Source organism: Metopolophium dirhodum, chromosome 4 (genome assembly GCF_019925205.1).
Source record: "Metopolophium dirhodum isolate CAU chromosome 4, ASM1992520v1, whole genome shotgun sequence".
NCBI lineage: Eukaryota > Metazoa > Arthropoda > Insecta > Hemiptera > Aphididae > Metopolophium > Metopolophium dirhodum.
The window spans coordinates 35,596,498-35,619,733 of NC_083563.1; the positions used below are offsets into that span (position 1 = coordinate 35,596,498).

At 29.2% G+C, this 23,236-nt stretch overlaps 1 protein-coding gene across 1 annotated transcript; it reads right to left on the minus strand.

Moving 5' to 3' along the window:
- Positions 1-5,017: 5,017 nt before the first annotated feature.
- On the minus strand, positions 5,018-14,332 carry LOC132943008 (ras-related protein Rap-2c). The gene is made up of 3 exons (XM_061011767.1): positions 13,742-14,332; positions 12,792-13,588; positions 5,018-6,493 (listed from the first exon to the last, which is right to left on the minus strand). The coding sequence occupies exon 2, from the start codon at positions 13,412-13,414 to the stop codon at positions 12,869-12,871; it is 546 nt and encodes a 181-aa protein (XP_060867750.1). The 5' UTR covers positions 13,415-13,588; positions 13,742-14,332; the 3' UTR covers positions 5,018-6,493; positions 12,792-12,868.
- Between the last annotated feature and the right edge of the window lie 8,904 nt (positions 14,333-23,236).

Sequence of the window (23,236 nt, forward strand, 5' to 3'; positions counted from 1 at the left end):
ATAATAATTTGATTTAATGATTTTTTTTTTTATTTTTTTTTTAAATAAGTAATATACAATCTGTACCAGATGACACAACAAGCATATAGGCTCAGAGTAAAGTATGACATGATAAAATTGAAGAAAGAAGCCACTCATTGGTGACACTTACAAAAGGAGAGTTCACATGTTAGTTAATCAAAAGATCTCGGCACCACTTACGCTTTAGGCGCCTTGGGGGGTTTCCGGGTATGGTAAGAGACGCTAGGTTCTTGATTAGAGGATTTTTGTGATAGTTTGTTTTGGTGTGAAATCGTTTGTAGTAGGCCTTGGCTTCTTCGTTAAGCGTTTTTAGATTTAGATCTGTGTGGAGTGAGAGGTTTGATACATAAGGAGGGGCATTCGAGTTTCCTTATGGCGATATTTTGGAACGTTTGAATTTTATAGGTTCGACTTTTTTGCGTTTCCCCAAAGCTGAATCCCGTAGAGCCAGATAGGTTTAAGCAGGGATTTATAGATGAGCAGTTTGACATTTAGAGAGGAGTGTTTATTATTATGAAGCAGATTTCTTAGCATTCTTAGTCGGTTATTTAAAGTTAGCCTTTTGGATTTGATGTGAGAGGTTGGGTTAGTCTTTGGTCGGATGTGAGGCCCAGGTACTTGACTTTTGATGAGGAGATGATTGGGGTTCCGATTTAATGATTTTTAACGCGAGAGTATTAAGTATACAAATGGGATGTCAAAAATTATTAAATTAAAAATAAAACATCTAAGTTATGACCCACCTGCGGTATACTTTATTATTAATAAATTATTTTAATATATTTTATTATTCACTAGCTAACCCCGTGCACTTCGTTGTCCATTAAAAATACTAACTCAGACCATTTACTAATATAATATTTATTATTTCGTCACGATTGTTTGTAATACTCTAATTTTAACTATGATATAAATGAAACACGAATTATACTATGAATATATATATACATTGCACCCTACATTATAATATTATACTTTTACACTTGTACTTATAGAAAATAGCCAAAAATATACATAATGATTTATGGTAATACTTACATACATATTTAAATATTTTGTTATATGAAATTAAAATGAAATAATAACCAAATTTATATTGCTTTTAAAATATTGCAAATTTAGATTGAAAAAATATAGGTTTTGTATTATTTCTTGTCTCAAGTTAGCTATAACACTGTTTTTACGTCAAAAGAATAAATTGATAAAAGGTCAATAAAATGGTTAGGCACTATACACGTTATAAGTTATAAGTTTTATTACCCTGAGAATTATATTATTTTCACATGCGACAAACTACCGGGTGTTATAATATAAGTACATATATACAAAGAAGTAAGTACACATTAATACACTAATAGAGTATAGTTAAGTGGCCAGAGTAGCGTTAATATTATGTAGTATTAATATTTAATACAATGAATAATTTTGCTTATTGTATCTTCAAGTGTACCTACAGGCTACGAGCTACCTACAGCTGGCTACTAGCTGCCAACAGGCTACCAACAGCATGTAAATTAAAAGTAGGTATACATTTTATTATTATACGCATAAGACGCTTTTTGAAACTTAATATTGTATGATCAACAAAAAATAAAACCAGAGAAGTCGCTCTGCTGTATAGTTGGTGTTGAGTGTACTTCAACGTGTTGCATGTACAAAAAACGGTTATGAGTTGAAGCAGGAGACCGTCTGTTAGTCTATATTTCTGAAGTTATTTTATCAAATATTTATTCAGTGGTGTAATGTGAAACTTGGTGGCCTCCTATGGCTTATAAGAGAGGGAGCCCTCCGTAAGAAATTAAATAATTAAATAGTTATACTTGAAATAGTCTGATGCTATAAGGCTTATTATAGAGTAGACATCCACTACACTACTACAGTGACATTCTCAATGACGACTGACGAGTTACACTCGAGACCTACTATACAGCAGAGAGGTTATTTACTTTTTCTTATTATTTTGGTAGGAATGACTACTATCTCTAAGTTAAAGTCTAAAGTTATAGTTTATTTTTACTGCTCCAAAAAGTGATGACACACAAAATAAACACATCATTGTAAAACTAATAGATTTGTAGCTCCACTCGGGATCATAAGGGGGACTTGGGGGCTAAGTCCCCCTGCCATAATTCCTAATCCCGCTAAAGGTAGCTACATTTTTAAACTTTAATCTAAAATATCGTTTTATTTTTTTATTTTATATTTTTAGGTTATCAAACTATATTATTGTATGTAATGACCCTGTGTAAGACGTATCATGTTGTATAGTTTTTACTACATAAATACAAAGAAGTTGTCAATAAACTAAACACAAAAACAGTCGTAAAAGACGTACGATTATAAATAAATGGTGATAAGTGATAACGATTAACGAGTAACGACGATCGGACGACAATCGCTGTCAATATAGTAAAATTGTTATTATACATTTATTTTATACATTTACTTATTGTAACAATAAAAAATTTATAAATAGGAGTTGTTGGTAGGTACTAATAAGTTAAATCATTATACAAGCATGAATTATATTTTTCTATTTTAAAAAACACGGAGCTCCCACATTTTTTACTTATTTTAAATATGTTAGGGCTGAAGCCTCCCCCAACTTTAAGGTCTAGTTACGTCTATGCTCGGGATGTAATATTTAACTGGTAGTGGAATCACTAAATATTAACTTACACTCGCCGTAATAGGAAGTTGGCACTTTGGCAGAACAAATTACAATATTATTCTTCAAATGTTTTATACAACAACGAGGTACCTGCGTCTTGCAAGAACAAAAATATTTCCTTTTTCTTATCGGTCCTACTATGAACATTTCTCAAGTTCTTCATACAATATATAAACGCAGTCAACAGAAAAAACACATGGTATTTGTTGCTTTCACAGGCGTGCTAAAATTAGTAATTTCAACGAATGTCCGGATAATTAGAAATACCTATATCGGTTCATATTAACATATTATAGTATCTACGTACCATTTTTTTTTTCCTTTTGAACCGACGACGCCGCGGGAATTGCTTTCGCATTACTTCCGCGGCGCTATATCTACATACCTACATAATTTGTTCATAACATTTACTAAAATACGTACACCTACCTAATTACAAAATCATTGTCTATAGAAAATAAGTATCTACCAATCTCCACAATATTTAAAGTCGAGAAATATTCAGACAATATTAAAATCCACCCAACAAGGCAATAACGAATTTAAAATATGTATTAATAGGCGGCAATACTCAATAGTGTAATAAATAAAAATAATAATTCTAGATACTATCGTACCTATTGATTACTAAATTTTAAACTTAGATTATGTCCACGTAATATAATAAAGAGATCGAGTCAATTAGTAATTGAGTAATTGAGTAATAGTTGGAGTAGGTAATAGTTATCGACTATAAATAATACTAGATACGGGTAACTATAAAATAGTTCCTCTAAATTAATCAGTTAACTTCCTTTATACAATTTCATAATATCTTAACACTCAATAGAAAAGTTTATACCCAGAATTGTAGTAGTTGTTTATAAATAACTGCATTCTACAATAGTTTTTTGTAGTACCTACTTCAATAAAATATTATCGTTTATTTGAATAATAAGTAATAACAATTTAATTTTAATTAATATTTAAATGCATGATTAGCATTCTTTATATTTTAAACAATTTTATTTTTTGTTCTTGGATCCACAGTAATAATTTAACAATAGTAATTTTAGGGAAAATTAAAAAATTCGGTAAGTTCAACTTTAGTAACAATAGTGCTGGAAATTATTGAAAAAATGTCCACGTCGACTATTTAACGTGAAGACGTGAGGCTTTGAAGAATTAGTTATAAAAATTGTATTTATCATAATTATTACCATGACAAATTAGATAGGTATCATCACAGTTGTACTAATTTTGCGCAGTAGATGCACATCTCCTTCACCTCCGGCCTATATCGTAGTTATCCACTTCTTATTGGTTGATTTTGTTCTATGTTAAATATGTATCTATATGATTGACAGCCAATAAGAAGTGGAGAACTACGATAAAGGCGAAGTAAAGAGCGGAGGATGCGTATCAAAATACTGTGATGATACCTATCTAATTTGTCATGATTATTACTACATATCTATTCATTTAAAACATATCAGGTTATATTATATAGTCGGGTATTGGATTACCTACAGTATTACCCATTATTTTATTATCACCCAAATAATATCCCAACAATATTCAACATATCATTATATTATAATAGGATAATAGGACAATAGAAATATTATATTGCAAACTGAGCAAGGAATCTATTGATGTTATGTAGAATATGCTATTAAATATAATATGTAGCTTACAGTAATTTGTTTGTTTGAAACAGTATAATCACTTTTTTGGATCTCAGTGCAAATTATGTTTCATACAGCCTACTACCTGAACGCGCCACCTTGAAATGTGTTCGTCTTTTGAAACGTAAAGTTCATTTTTAAAGCTTGCAATTTGTTTTCGTCATAACTTTTGTTATTTTGAGTCGTTAAGTTCAATTGACGAGGTAAGGAAAAATATATTTCTTAATTAAGTCAACATAATACATTAAAATATGATGAAAGTTTTAACCATTTCAAAGGCGTAGGTAAATCAATGGACTGCGTCACTACATTCTACGAAAGAAGGGTTTTAAACTTATAATTTTTTGTTAATGTCAATATAAGTACTATGTAATTGTCGAACTGTAATAGTTTATGCTGATGGTTCTATAAAAATAAAAAAAAATAAAAAAACTTATTATGGGGACTCACTACGTATAGCTATTAGGCTACTATTCTGTAAATATATTAATTGTGTTGTTATAATATCCAACACATTTGAATTGCGTTCTAGTCTGTTAAATATCACTCCTTGGGTCTTCCAAAAAATTGTTATCCATGAAAAACCACTAATACCACCGCACACATACTTTCACTGCAGAACATTAATAACTGTTGCTATAATAATATACCACATGAAACTAGAACAGTTTTTATTAAATACAATACGCACTTTGAGTTTTCAAATTATTTTTGTTTTTATTCATTTATACATCTTTTTATTCATGTACATAATATATATATATATATATTATATACACGTATAATTTATTATTTATAAATTTCTATATGTATACATATATATAAAGTAGAATCAAGAAAGTGTCATACCACAAAAATTTATTGACACGTGTTTAGTATAATATAATTTATATATTATTATATATTATATTATTTATATTTAAATACAATATATATTAAAAAAAAAAAACAGGCTATTCACAAGTACATGAAAAATTAATATTAGGTATGCACCATTGTGGAAAATAAAATATTACTAAATAATAATATGATTTTAAAATGTATTCACATTTTTTTAAGGAAAAATAAAAGGGGTATAAAGTATAATAATATTATAATAGTGTGAAGATTGCAGAAGACATTATAGATACTACTATTTAAAGTAAAGAGAGAGCTAAGGGGAGAAAATAACTTTAAGAATCAAAATATCACATATTTTAATGTGGCTTAATCTTTGGTACTTGACTTCGCACAATGTTATGGTCCATTGTGAAGCAAGCCAGACGCACGGGAACATTTTGAAATCGCTTCTCATTAGCATATTATTATATCGATGAAGCGAATCAAAATAGTTATATCATATATCAATTTAGTTCTGGAATAATGGCGTAAAAATAAAATTAATATCACAAAGGCAAAAAAAAATTAACGGTACATAATGCTTTCTGCAAAACCACTTGATCGATTAAAAGTATGTTAATGCGCTAAAAAAAAAATATATATCAATCAAAAACAAGACAAATTGTTAAAAATGCCTAGATCCATAAATTATTATTTACACGGATGAATACACTTAAACTCCGTTATCTCTTAATCTAAAATTGTTCCATTGACTATTATATTATTGTATATATTTTTTGTCTTTAAGTATAAAAAGTATAAAAAATATGTGTTACAAAATAATAAGTTTCAAAAACAATATACAATAATTAGGCCGTTAATATTATTATTATTATTATTACTCCGCCTATTCCCTTTTATATTACATACAGGAATACACATTATATTATAAGTTATTATCTCATTCCTGCCTTAACATTTTGTATCAATAAACCTGCATTTCGATATAACAAAAAAATTGTATACATTACAGAAAACATTTAACGCTAGTTAAATAATAAAATTAAATTTAAAAAAAAAACATATTCTATCTTTATATAATATTATAACATTAAATGGCACTTGCAGTATTGTGCCACATGCGATAGGTGGATTTATAAAAAAATCTATTTGTTAATAATTTGTATTATTATGTATATTATCAATATCATCGACAGTCTTTAGAAAACGTACCCTTTTTAAAGCTGGATATGTAAATAATTGTAGTGAGAAGTTCCTGACACCAATACTATTGAATATGAATTTTGACGTATTTCTGTAAATAAAAATAAACATTTTTATTAGCGGAGGTAATTTCAAATTGTTTATAATTTATACACATACACATACAATTATTGCACAAATGTATTATTTCCGAAGATAAAATATAATAGATAATATGACATATTTATATTAAACCAAGTGCATCGAATTGTAAAATTAATAATCTTTTCAAAATATGTTTATTAATATATTTTAATGTATACTGATTTGTAACATTTGTGTTATAATTTAAAAAGCTTACAATTTCAGATTGTAAAAATAGTTATAAATGGTATAAAAATAAAATCCAAAAGGAAAAGGAAACAGAACCAATAAAAATAACTATTGGAATAACTAATAAAATATGATTGATTCAAAGGGCAAAAAGGTATCATTGAGAATCAACTATTATAATTTATCAAAGAATCATTATAATATTATATTATTATTAAGTACCTAAATCAATGTAGTGTACATCAATAATTAATCTAAAATTAATTTTTATGTCCTGAAAAATCATTAAATATTTAAAACAATTATTAAAGATAATTTGATATAAATAAGTTAAACATTTTGATGCGAGGTTATCTAAGGTTAACGTCAAAAATCAATTCAGACCCAATTAACATTAGTACTTATAAATAATTATTTATATTTTTGAAGTACTCAAATACCTATGTTCTAAAACTTTTTATTCATAGAAATAACCGTTTATTTAAATCTTCACACAATTATTAAATCATATTTAGATATTTAGATATAATATTATTATATAAGCTATTGAGGTATTAAATTTCCGTAGAATTATAAATTAAATAATTAAATGCTAAACTATAGTTTAAAGGTAGTTATATTAACAGATGTCAGATACGTTTTATAATTTTCACAATATGTTGTTGGGAAAATATGTATTGTTGAATAAAATATAATATAATACATTGTAATATATTATTACGGTGTCATTATTGTTCACATAACCTGTGGCTGTACCACATCGTTATATTTTCCTCCCATACACATAATTAAATACGACAAACATGTGACACGAAATTGAACATTTATGTTCTTAACATTAATAAAATACAGAATATTCCAAACAGTTTTCAAAACGCACCAAATCGTGGCAATCGTGCAGTTTGCCATAAAAAATAGTAATAATGAACCATGAGCCTAACAGTTTTAAATACCAATAAGGCGATAACATACGTTTACGTCGTTTGTACATTGGGATGGGTATTTATTGTATCCGAATAAAATATCAATTGTACTATAATAAGGTCCAATAAGTACATAATATGACATGCGTATGAACTGCGTATCAATCACCGGAGAAAAATGTTCCGTAATGTTTAATGGAGGGACGGGCCTAATTTAATCTTCAACGGTGGTCGAGTTCTATTTATGGGTTCCTCCATGACACACACCTCACGAACACACCCGCATCCCGGCAATATTATACTCAATACAGGGCGATTCCCTCAACTCAATGGTCTACTAAACAATAATTATTCAATAAATTGCAATATTATCGAAAACCAGATATTTTTTATGAAAACCAAAATTCTAAAACATAAAACGCTGTAAACGTTATAATGATAATAACGAGTAATTTAGTAATTACATTTTTAAATAGAACTGATAGCATGAATGTCGAGACTCAACCATTGACAACTTTAGCCTAGTGATAAAAGTCTCGTCTATTATAATATTATAGATTAATTATTGAGATATTTCTAGATAAGACAAACAAATATAACAATTTAAAAACTATGAACCAACTGTTCAGAGAGAATCGCTCTGTATAAGTGACTTATACCGTATAACATGACGTATTGTTATTGTGATAGTTTCATTTTTTTTTTTTTTTAATAAGCTAACAATGTGCCGTTTTTGGAATGATCTTCCGGCCGCCACCCCCCGCACTAAAAGCCAATTATTTCGTTCGGAAAACGCATACCAATATATTATTATTATATACTCAATACTCTATGTACACCACACCATTTCGGATACCATAAATTAATCGGGATGCGGTTCACACCCAAAGGGTCGTGACGTCGAAATAAATATCCGTCAAATAGAACAACATCGTTGTTTGGATAAGTAATTAAATCAACAGATATTTAACTGCCGATAGTCATTTTACACCACACACAGGGGTTCAACGATAAAGACGACCCTCCGGTCATGGGGAGGCCATTTTTACCACCGGATATTCGAAATATTATTACGTTTACGCAGGCATCGATTCGACATGTCTAATACATTATAATATAATATATTCCCCGGTCGTACACATACATACACGCTCGACGGGAGTCCTGCAGCGGTGTTATTATTAGGACCACTATACTACACTGCCGCGGTGTAGGTACATAATATTATTATTATACACAGTTTCGAAACGAGAATGTCTCGTAGCGGCGGCGACGACCCTTGTCGTCGTTGTATATGTAGATATCGTAAGCAATCGACCGACTCCCAAACAAAATTAAGTGAACAACTCGTATTTTGTAAGTAAAATGTAAAAAAGATAGGTACAACCTCGGGTACAACACTACTGTCTACTACTCTACTGCATAATCATAATGGGTCGAACGCGATACAGAGAAAGGCGTATGTAATAAGTAATTCTCCGGAGTAACACATCGTCATCGCAGAACAAGTTTAATAACATTATTACCTATGACCCGGTAAAAATCGCACGATTGTCATGATATCTAAAATCCTTTGATAGATTCATACTGTTATTTCTTAGTTAGTCGTTAACTCATTACGTTATTACTTCGATTTGTAAACAACAATAACGACAGATGATAGAATAGTAATAAATAATATAAATTATATAATAATACGCATAAACGATATATCGCGACCTTGTGTCAAATGTCAATGGTCACCGTCACCATCACTATTATTACGGTCACGTATATCGTAACGAGTAAAATCAGTGTATAGATAAGGACGAATATTATAATTGCTTTTTAAAATTCCCACATGCGGACATTTAATAATGGTTTCACGGAACACATCCTGTTTTCGTATAAACGAAAAAATTCGTGGTAGTATAACGGATAAATTTACCGAACAATGGCGCAAATGATTACTGATATTATAATATTATTTGAATACAAACAAAAATATAATATCATGAATTATGATAAAGAAAATCTTCTGAATGCCAGTAAGCGACAACAGCAAACTGACTCACGCATAAACGGCGTTATAAAACTAGGAACGTCACATATTATTATTATGGATACGGTTAACGATAACTAAACAACAAACTGACAAAAACTGATTGTGTTCTCTTTCTTAATACTACTATAATACCCTTCAACCAATCCTTCAGTCCCATCAATAGGGTTTATAACAATAATATAATATATATTATGCAAGTACGGACTCGACGAAGGTACATGGTCGGTTGTTATTATTAATACCTATTGGTTGGTTTCTTTTGTCATTTATCGAATAAAAGAAGACAAGGAGGGGGAGTGCCACAAAAAATTAAACGTACGACATTTTTGCCACCAATTTTTTCTTCTTATAGACATTCTTGTATACAAATCTTTGACACTTAAAATAATTATTATTATTAGTCAATAATTAACGTCAGACATACGTATGTATGACGTATGTTATATTATTATGTGATAGATTATAGTTCATAATGTTATATTAATTAATTCGACCATGTATATCAGATTCTCTTAAACATAGTGTATAAATATTACAGCTGTCCCTACTAAACTCTACGTAGTTATCAACATAGTTAACTAAATATTACGGAACGTACGAGAGGTGGTTTATTTCGTCGTTTAGAACATTAGCCATTACACGATTGTGTAAATATATTCCAATAAACCAACGTCATAATATTATTGTCCTGTGCACAAACTAGAATAACTTAATAAAACGTACGTTAACTCTAGGAAGCCAATTAGAAAGAATATAAGGGGCTTCAATGAGTCACAGCTTACTACAATACGACAATGTTAATGTATACAACGCGAACGTCATTAAAATTTTGTTTTCGTTGAAAAAAATAAGTTTTTAATCACACCTTTTTTAAGCGCCTACCGAACGATTCAAATACGATTTAATAATAACGCAATTCACCAAATCATAACAACGACAATGTTAACTGATACTTTTTTTTTATCACAATAATTAATTTATAAGACTGCGGTTTGTGCACTTATTGATATTATATAGGTGATTGAAAAACATTTTTTGACACAACTTAATATGATGAAATTTGAGAACTTCACATCCAATACAAGTGCAATTTAAAGAAGGTGTGCAGGAATATTAAAAGTTTATATTTAATATTTTTTCTTCAAAATAAATAAGCTATTATGATTATTAAATAATATTATGTAAGATAATATCCAAAATCAGTTGTTTAACTGTTCACGTATACTTAATTGAAAATTAACAACACAACAATTTTTTCAACATATGAATTTGAATATAACAAATATGCATTAAAATTCTTCGATTTGTATTAGTTCTCTAGAATATTTTTTGAGTCTGAACAAGGTGATGAATGTATATTCTTAAACTGTGGATTGTTAATACAATTTAAAATTGCTTACTGATATTATGTACCTATTGCTTAGTGATTTTTATAACTTGACTATTGTGCAATTATTGTTATACAACATGATAACAGTAAAAAACATAAAGATTTACAACTCGAACAAATACAAATTGAATTATAATATTAGTTGTTGTATAACCAAATACTGAATACAATAGTACAATATGATAGTAAGTAATATATTACTATAATACTATATACAGTAAAACCTATGAAGACCGTATACTCTCAGTCACTGAAATGTTTAATCGGAGGTGTCCGTTAGGGGAGGTTTCACTATATTATAATTGATAAAAATTGTATGAAATAAATAAGAAATATGAGTAGGTAGAAGATAACTATCTAATATCCTACATGACTTTTATTTTACAAGAATTTTGAACAAAAATGAAGGTTAAGGTCCCAACACACTGCAACAAAGGCGGTGACGTTGCGGTTAAATGAGTCAGGACACAATTTTACTGATTTACTGCCACCAAGAAGACAAAATAATTTTACAGTTACTACTACAGTGTTCTGTGCCCTTAACTGAGTACTTAACAGTTTTATCTAGTTCCACAATGTTATAGTTATTGAGTCATTCAATATTTCAACATATTGAAATTTGAAAAACCTGTAAGTTGTTCATAATAAAAATGTAAAACTATATAAAATTACGAAATACCTACAACAATAAATTAATTGAATCAATTAGTGCATCAGATGTATGATAATATAGAAAAAGATTATATTTATTTTAGGTATTTAAGGACAATTGTAATCACATTAAATTCTGTATAAGTCACAAAATTACAATATACCGATTATGTAAAATATATACTTATACACAATTGTGTTTAAAAGTCTTTAAAAGTCTATAAAAAATATTGTAGACTTTTCTTTATTTATAACATAATGTGATTGGGTCTAATACCTAATAAATTATAATTTAATATATTAGTATATTATAAATTTATTATTTTTATTAACTTGACAATTATACCTAAGTATTGATAATGTTATTAAATCAAACATTATAATTTATACTTTAAGAACATAATATAAGAATACTAAAATAATTCTAAAATTATCATGAACACTGGTATCCATTAAAAATATGTCATAATATGAATAAAAATAGGGAATATATATGAAAATATTTATTATGGTTTAGCCAATGTTGTTATTATACAATTCTCAGTTCTAACTAGAAATAAATATTATAACTTGCTAATAATTACATAAGCTAGGCACATAGTTCATTCATATTCATGTAATTCAACTTCAGGTAGTATTTAAATCTAAATGTTTTAAAATGACTCAAGTATTTCAATGACTAGATATTGAAATAAATTTATTAAAAGTACCTAACAACATACCTAATGTTTAGTCATTGATAAAAACAAGTAATTTATCATCAATTAAATCAAATATCAATAATTTACATTTTTATGATTATGTTACACATTGAAGTCATATAATATATTATTATGTTAACAATTATGATAACACAAGTTATTGCAGGTACCTAAATACCTATTGCAAAACAAAAATAGTATTTTGTATACTGAATGTTCCAAATAAGTAAACAAGACACGTCAATCTCTTTAAATTCCTGATGGCTTGGGAAAAATGTTTACAGAAAACAGTGGAATTATAAAACAAAGTGCATTAAGATTTAAGAATAAGATTCATATTAGATGCTGTTTAACAAATAAATTTTTACCTGATTAAAATTGAAATCACCAGCAACATTTGACATTGATTGATGCACACAAAACACAAAATTCTAAAAAATATGGCTTATAGAACTGTACAGCAACAATAACTCTTCTTCTCTTTGTCATTGCTGAAATTCATTTCTCGCACAATTTCTGCAAACACTTCATTAACATTGGTACGGTTCTTGGCACTTGCCTCAACAAACGGACAGCCCCAGATCTGGGCTAGAGTGTTTCCCTCAATCGTTGGAACCTCACGTTGATGTTCTAAATCGATTTTGTTTGCAACCAGCAATATGGGCACTCGCTCTGATCCCTTCACCCTGGTGATGAGCTCCTTCATGGGTTTAATGTCCTGGAAGGTCTGATGGTTAGTTAGGCTGTACACGACAACAAATCCCTGTCCGTTCTTTATGTACAAGTCGCGCATACTGGCAAACTGTTCGGTGCCAGCGGTGTCGAGTATTTCTAACACGCATGGCGAACTGTCGACTTCGATCTCCTTCCTGTAGAAGTCCTCTATAGTCGGGTCGTACTTCTCCATGAACCGGCCAGACACGAACTGCACGGTCAAGGCACTCTTGCCCACGCCGCCCGAGCCCAGCACGACCACTTTGAACTCGCGCATCTTCGTTGAATGGCCAACTGCAGAGCGACCACTGTGCGCATACGGACGACCGCTATGACCGGTTACTGGCGGTGTCAGCAGTGAAAGACATGTCGACTCAGAGTTTCTCTCCTTGGCGTTGAAGTACCGTTCGCCGGGGGATGATAAATTATATTGATATTTGATATCGATCAGCTGTAGGGGGATGCCAAAAAAATTAAATAAAAAAAATTATTTTAGAAAAAAATAACAAAAAACGCAACTAGGGCCGACGGATATCGAATCTCGTCTACTACTCTTGAGTGACCGAAAAAAATTTCTTAGATATTGTAAACATATGAGACTTACAGCGACAACAACAGCGAGTCAGCGACAGCAAAAGCAGCAGCAGAGCACAATGAAACGACGATTACGCACACACTCCCAACAATCGCGTTTACGTTCACGCACACACGCCCAGTTTTATCGCGTGTGTGTGCGAGTGCGAGTCGGCTACAGTGGCGCCAAGGTTGTGTCCGTGCATTTCCCGGCCGCACAAAAGAAGATTTTTTTTTTCGCCTTGTAATTATTTGATATTTTCAGTTCACCGACGAGTGACGACCGACATTCAATTTAAATTTTTATAAACTATTATGTTTGAAAAATATTCGAACACTTTAACGCTTAAAATAACCAACATCGCCAAGTCGGTTCGCAAGTAAAACTGTTAGAGACAAAGTACAATTTGTCCATCAGTCTGTCGATCGTCCTACACTCCTACGCATCATTTATGATACGACGGTTGTAAATTGTAACAACAATAAACTATAGTATCACTGCGAATTCGACGATTTTGTATTGAGTGTATTATAGTTGTAGGTAATAAACTAATAACTGGCGAACCGTCCTCCTCGAGTCCCGTCTGTCGTTTGTTTTAATAATTTATCGCGCGCTAATCAGAGCGGTCGCGTCGTCGGGAGCTGCACGTCACGAGCGACGGCGAACGATCGGTATAGCTATAAGTCTGAAAGCCAATATAATAAAATATTATTATTAGTATTACGCGCGGTGGACGGCAGCCCCTCCGATGTCTCAGACAACTACAACACTGCGCCATATGCCTATATAACATATAATTCTGATTACTCACTCCGCGCCCGCGGGCACTGACACCGTGGATCTGTGAAATAATAAATACCGCGATTCGCGATTATTGTATTCGTCTATTCGAAATCGTGATATCATTACGATGGGCGAAATATTTGTACTACGATTTATTACAAATAATGTAGGTATAGGTATTTATAATAAATAATTACCATCAATCGGTTTTAATCGTCATTATTATTATTGTTTTATCTCTGCGTCTGCGAGTCGGGACAATACATTTTATTGCATTCGGCTTATCACTGGTGCGCGCGACCTATTGTGATTTGTGATATTACAATTTATATTATCCATCTGCTATGGACTTAATATTATTTTTTTATTTATAGAACGCGTTATTAATTATACAACGTACGACGTGTCTTGATGTCTTAAGCATAAATCATGACACATTATAATACATTATTATTATTATTAATATTATTATTATTATTCGCATACATTCAATACATAAAATATTATACACAATGTAACTAGCTAGTAGAGTTTTTGTAATCGGAACTCTGAAATATTAAACACCGACAAAAGTACCTACGCCTATGCCCTATATATACATATATACATATACATAACATGGTATAATATTTTTAATAAATGTCTACAATAATGACATATATGTTGGTACTTGTAAAATGCTGTAGTAATAAATATTAATAAATATTAAGCATAATATACATACAATACTAAACAAACACACATAGTCATTTAATTTCAAAATTTAAACGATTCATAAAAAAGTAGGTTATAATAAATTGTTAATTATTAACACTGGTTTGGTGTAAAAATACTAAAATGTCTTTTATAACTTACTACCAACCGTACCAACAGTGAATAAAGAATAGATAATTCGTTAAAATTATATACCTTACCTTACTATAATCATTGTTCATTATTTTGGTTCCTTTTTAGACAATATTATGTTTCGAAAGAGAAATACATTTATGTATAAGTTGGTAATTACTAATTACTAATTGCCAATAAACAATTATATGTACAAGGAATTAGTAATTATTGTATTAGTATTACCTTTACCTGCCACTATAATAAAATATAATATATAAATATGTAATATTATATTATACAGCAATTTGCAAATAGCAATCATACCCCTGGCTCCTAATACCAATTAATTCTTATTTACGAAGTTTATAATTAATGTTATATTATTATGTTTTTAACTATAATAATAATGGATTGGTTAGTTAATTAGTGGTTCTAAAATATAATTTTTACAATATTGTAAGTTACCTATTGGATATAATAAAATTTTATCAACAATATATTGATATTGTTTATTGTGATGTACCTAGTTATTGCGTATTTTGTGCTAAATCGAATATTTACTTGACTGATTTGTATAAATACGTCACGTAGTACGTTTTAGTAAGTATTATTTGACTTCAATATTATCTATGGACAGTATGGGATTGGGATTTGATTTAAATATTTAATAATTAATATTTTCTATTTTCCAATAGTCAATATAACTTAAAATACATATAGAGATTTCAAACAACACAATGTATGAAATGTCGTAATAAAAATAATTTAGTAATAATCAGAAAGCAGTGACATTAATTGTCATTTATATGTAATAATTATGTATAATATTCACGAATAATAATATAGAGTACATATTATTATTACATAATTGAATATAATAGTTTTTAATTCTATAAAATACCTTCCAATTAAAATTATTTATTTAGATATTCATTATCATAATATATTCATATCTATTTCCTCAAGTAAGTTTTTAATGTTTTAAAATAATGTACACATAATATAATGCCTATTATAACTATACATAGACACATAGTAGGTACATGCCTAAGCTATATAATATAGTTAATCTATAAGCATACAATATATTATGTTCATATTTATATGATGAATCAATAGTTCTATCCATTTGAGATATTATAAATATTAAATAAGTACCTACCTAGTTAAGTTTTGAAAAATATTATCAAAACACTAATTTCTTGAATAAAAACTCAACTTTATTTTCTTTAAATTATTATTTAATGAATTTTTCCAATTTATTGATGTAATATTTTTAATGTATTACTATGATATGTATATATACTTATAACTTTAGAAGGTATTTTCGTATTTTCATTCTAGAATTTAAAATTTTTAACAAGTTGGTGTAACATAATATTATTAATTAAAAAATTAAACATTTCTACATATTATACATTTTTACCAAAGGTTAAGTTTGTTTCGTAATAAATATATGCATATATGTTATGGCTAAGATTTACTGCAGTAGTGCAGTGGTGTGTTCAATATCCTCCTCCAACGTGGAATGTGTACCAAAGTACAGGCCCGGTTCAAGGGGTAGGCGACATAGGGCCATGCCTAGGGCGGCACTTAAGCTGCACATTAGTAAGAGGGTGGCATTTTAAAAATACTGATAATATTCTACTGTTAAGGGTGGCAAAATTTGATTTTGCCTAGTTCACTATATTCCCTTGAGCCGGTCCTGCCAAAGTAACTAACTGGATGCTGGATAGTACAGTAGAACGAACATCGTATGAGGGATGAAATAATGTGACAGTCGTTTGATTGGGTAGGTTACCTATACAAAATATAAATCCATCGATTTTGAAACTATTAAAAAATATGAAAAACAAAGTGAGGGCTAAATAAAGCTAAATTAATATTTATTGAAATTGGGTATAAATGAGCAATTTATTGCTTATTTATTTATTTACTTATTTATTTTGACTTACAAGCCACATAAAGGACATTTAATGAAAAATGTATTAAACATTGTATGTGAAGAATTTACTAGGGAGGAATTGAGTGTTGATGTATTCTTGACTAAAATAGGGTAAAAATATAAGACTAAAATCTTATTAAATTTGTACCTATCACCTGTGTATATTTTTTTTAATATAACATGTAAAATGAAACTATATAGTATACATAACATATAAATAATATATTTATTTACAAATAAAAAAAGTGGGTAAGTGGATGTCACTCTGCCGTACAGTAGGTTACAAGTGGGCAGTGGGTCACTGTAATGGATGATGTTATAAATTTGAATTCAATGATATAATATAATTGTATAAGAAAAACGATTCTGAGCGAAAACGGTCAGTCAACCTATATGATATTACTAAGTACTAAGTAGAAAGTATATTTGATGATATTATTGTGAATAAAGTAATTTATATATTTACATATTTATGTGGAACCTTGTTGTAAGTTTTCAATCCTTAGGTATAAAAGTTGAAAATTTTATACATTTTTAACTACAAAATAATTATTCAATTTTAAATTTGATAAATTTTGTCAAAATTCGAACTTAAAATGCTTATAAAAAAAATCGTGCCTATGTATTTTTAATATTTTGTTATAGTAAAAATATATCAGGCGCCTTGCATTACATTTTCACGCTTATTTACCCAACGAATAAAATTTTATTGATACTTATAGAACAAAAAACTAAAAAAATTTAAAACTGACAATGTCCGTAAACAGCTTAAAAAAAGTCAAAATATTTTCAAAACTTTATCGTGTATAGAAAATGCTAATATAAACATTCAGTGCAATTTTCAAGTATCTACAGTCATACGTTTTTTAATTACAAAATAAGAAAATCGTTACATGATAAATCGAGTAAATATCAAATGTTGTAAAAATATGAATTTCAAACGCTCATAAAAATTTAATTTGACTTTCTTGTAGACATTTTTTTTTAGATTTAAAAAGAATTTATGAATTCTCTTCTTCTAATTTTCGTAATTTTTCTGTATTTTGTAAAGATTTGAAATTAAAATGCTTATAAATAAAAACTGTGACTAAGGATTTTTAATATTTTTCAAATGTCATTGTAACAATATATTGACATCCATAGAAAAAAAAACTAATAAAATTAGAAACTGAAAATGTTCCTTAATAGTTCAAAACAAATCAAAATATTTTTAAAATTGTATCATGTATAGAAAATGCAAATATAAAACGCCAGTGAAAATTTCATGTATAAACGTTCATTTGTTTTAGAGTTACACCCAAAACCAAAATCGATTTTGTGGAAAAACGATTTTGCGTAAAAATTCCCGTTTTTATGTTGTTTTTCCCGGCGCTTTTGAGAACTATTTGGAAATTTTAAAATTGATCTCCTGAATGCACCAACTAGATTCACTTTCCCATCGAACAAGATACTGTTGAAGAAATCAAATCAGTTGTACTGCCCCAAACCGTGATGACAGACACAAAAATAAAAAAAAATAAAAAAAACACCCATCATTAGGATGATCAATACATTCATCGTTCCACTAGGAATCTAAAAATAATTAACAAACGCGTACAGTTATATTATATACATTTAATAGAATGGGATATATTAAAGAGAACCTTTTTTTCTGGCAATAACCATTGAATAGGTATACTTAAAAATATTGTACAAATTGTTTTCAACTTTTAATATTCAACTTCAGTAATTTTAAAATTATTTTATCATAATGTATATTTTTTTATCGACACAATTCCCTTGATGAGTCATTAAAATATGCATGTATTCAAATAAAATGTCACATATAATATTATTATGATATTGGCATCCATACGTTGAACTTCCATGATATTTATTAATATTTAAATTTAAACATTGTATGAGTGGACATATTTAAATTTGTGAAACTATATGTATAGTTTAGTAATTCGGTGAAAAACCATGAATCAATGAAATTAGCTACCGGCCGCGGCCTTACAGATGTAATATGTAAATATGTTTCATGTTTGAATTGGGTAGTTATGTTATGTGTAAAAAATAAAGTAGTATTCAATTTTATATTTTATTAAGTTTATTCTTTAGTTCATGACTTATACTGTAATTTCCTATTTAGTACAAATACGATAGTATACCTATATTGAACGTGTTATATGAAAAAGAAAAACACAATAGAGACTGATATCGCTAATACGCTTATCACACGTCATGTTCCTTTTTTTATCATTATGTATATTTTTAATTCTAGTTCTAAACAAAGTCTGTTTTACAATAAATCCTTACCATTATTATTACATAATTACATAATTTTATGCATAATTATTTAACTAATTTGGTTTTTAGATATTCTCTTTGATGATTTATTATTATTAATTTTATTACATAATATTATGCTAATTGTCGATACTATAATATTGAATTTGGGGGACGGAGTGGCCGAGCGGATTGAGGCGTCGGTTACGACGCACACCGTCGCCGGTTCGAACCCGGCCGCAGGTGACATTTTTCTTCGGGCAAGCACGGTGTTCGGAGAGAAGTGCCGCCATCCGCCACCCGTGGGCATGGCAGATACCTACGGGTGCCCAATAAAAAATCTGGCAACCCAAAACACACATGTTTACAAACTTACAATTTCTCCCCTACAAACCAAAAACAGCTAATGACCTTAGTTGCCAGGCTTCATGATCAATTAGAAAAAAAAAATAATATTGAATGTGCAATGTGGTGAAATCACAGATATATGAGTAGATGCTGCAGCATTGCGTATTGTAAGATAAACATGTACATATATTATATTATATTATATTATATACGTGTAAAATATTTAAACTATAAGAGGATGTCCCAAGCGCAACAATGCAACATTGACAAGACGCATTCGAGCATTCCGCAATTTTTTTTTTGTTGCATTTTAAGTATGTACCTCATCTTACAAAAAATATAGAGAATATTTTTGAGAGTATATAACTTATCGATTTGTCTAAATATTGTTTCAATAAAATTTAATATCCATTGAATAGTATAATTTTTGTTATTTTGTTAAGTCAAATAATAATAATATATAAAACCAATATGTCGAAACCTCGAAAGTATTATCCTAGCTATAATTATTGCTATAGATGATTTTATTCTAAGATTATTCAAAAAACATATAAACAATTATTTTACATGAATGCGTTTTATGTTCCTCGTGAATCTGAGAAATAAAACGAATATTGTGCAAGTATCCTTAAAATATTATGAATTATAATTCATATTATGTTAATCGTTATCAATGAATAAATTATTAATTATTATCGTGTCATCGTGAACGGTGTAACACTTTGTTCCGGTATGTGATGAGGCATTGAGGCCGACCGGCGTCCAGTATCCACCAGCACAGCAGCACAGGCTGCTATGCAACCCACATATATATATGATAATTATATATATCTGTGATGCAACCACGGCCATGATATAATCACAGAATAATATAATTATCATGAAAAACGGTCTATGTCTCTATGATATTCAGATATTCATGATAAAGAAAGGTATGTCAACAACTTACGATTATTAGACGAGTTTGCGCAAAGATGGCGTCCTGTTTACGCCGCTTCTCATTGGCTGAAGTATTATCATTTATCATGATAATTGAACCAAATACTAGAATACGGGAAGCTCTGTAGAAAACACAGAATATTTTCTATACTACACTATGGCGACATGACGCTCAATTTCACTGACTTTGCCTATACAGCCACTTACTGGTAATCTGCAAAAAACTAATACAAATAGTATGGCGCCAAAATTTGAATCTAATATCCACCATAGATATCCACAGAAGTATAGAACTACACAGAATATAATATTAAAGTTCTGAATTGTATAATATAGGTAATATTATTTATTGTGCATTAGTGTATTGTGTGTCATAATAGTATAATATAATATAATATCAGTGACAGCAAAATACTATAGATTAATAATATTGTTATTTATTAAATTCATTACCACGGACTAAGATATAATGGACTGGAAACGACAGGGTCGGGGGACGGTCACGAAAAGGTGTCACTTAGCTGATAAGAACACAGTTCTTGAAGTTTTCAGCGCTACCGGTGGTTTTATTTGGCCACACAATTTGTATCTTAGTCCGTGTTAAATACAGAGAGCGCTGAGAATTCCAGGAACACACAGTGTTGGGGAAGTTACTTATTTTGGGTAATTAAATTACATTACTAATTACTAATCAAAATTGTAACTAAATTATTTTTAAGTTACTTTTTTTTCATTTTGTCAAGTTACATTACTTTTGAGTTTTAAAAGTAACTCAATTACAATAGAAGTTACTTTTTTTTTTTTTATATCACTGGAGCTTAATAACTATTTTTCCTATATGACAATACACAAACTAAATAATGACTATCAACAATATGAAATTATTAACAATTAATACTAATTTTGCTACACATTAAATATCAATCTTTATTTTTCAAATTTATTTTAAACAACAATGCGTTTTCAAAATTATTGTCACTAATTTTGGATCGCTTTTTAGTGCATATATCTCCTGCTATGTTAAACAAACGTTCAACAGAAGCACTTGAGGGTAAAGCAGTATTATATTTCAGAAAAATTAATCTCATTATTGGCATGTTTTTTAAAATAGTTAAATCACCATTAAAAGTAGTAAATAAAAAACGTTCAAGTTAAGCATTAGAATGCTCTATATCTTCATCAAAAATAATGTTATCATTGACTTCCTCAAGTTGATTTTGCTCTAAACTATTATCATTAACAGGTTTGAAATATTCTATTTCATTTTGAAGGATGTCAGTGGCTTCTTCTTTTTCAATACTGACATACCTTTGAACTTAAATCACGTATTTCACTTTCACAGTCTAATTCCATTTTATACACAAAAATGCACTTCAAAATTATAAAATCCAGTGATTCACAAATGTCGAATTGTCGAATAATCTAAAACTTAAATCGTAATGAACTAACGGGCCATAACTAATAAGTAATAGGTATCAGAAATTCATAAGATTAGATCGTCGACGGACGACGACAGACAATAGTCACCGATTACAAGAAACGAATTTCTGGGTAATTACAATAAGCAATAAATAATAATAATAATAATTATTATTATTTTTAGTATTATTAAATTATTTATTATTATTATTGAGTTCCAACAACCCTGTTGTACAAGCAGACGTCGACGTCGTGAGCCTGCTGCGGGCGACCGCGGTGACACAACACAGAGTAAAGATAACAATTCCATTCTAAAAATAACAGTTTATCGTCAAATAGTAAATAGCTATAATAACAAAAGTATTTTAGTATCACAAGTTTAGAAAATTCTACTTATAAATTATAATAATTAGGTATATGATATATTTTAATATTTACACTCATTATCAATACCTACAGGCTACGTTCTAAAAATGTATTAATCCAAAAAAAAGTAACGAGTAATTTAGTAAAAATTACTACAAAAAAGTAACTTAAATTATATATAAATTACTTACAATAAAATGTAATTAAATTACCATCAAATTACTTAAAAAGTAATTTCGTTACAGTAACTTGTAATTTAAGTTAAGTTACTCCCCAACACTGGGAACACATAGCGACCCCCCCGCACATTGCCTCCTGTACATACATTCGTGGCCGTGATAAGCTGCTCGTTTCCAGTTAAGGTGTATTGATACAATATATATCAATACACGTCCTTGTTTCCAGTCCATTATATATTAGTCCGTGTTCATTACTTAATACTTATCATAATTAATTATCTTATCACAAAAATCAAAATACATAAAACAAAATAAGGGGATTGAATAGGCAATTAATAGTGATATTGAGCGCTATTGTGTTCCCAGAAATCCAATAAGCGTCCCGTCTAGTCTTTGATATCTCGCTTTATCAAATCATACATTTTTCATTTTTATCACTCCAATTGG

Excerpts from the sequence above, each read along its gene's own strand:
- LOC132943008 (XM_061011767.1), bottom strand. The coding sequence starts at position 13,414 with ATGCGCGAGTTCAAAGTGGTCGTGCTGGGCTCGGGCGGCGTGGGCAAG.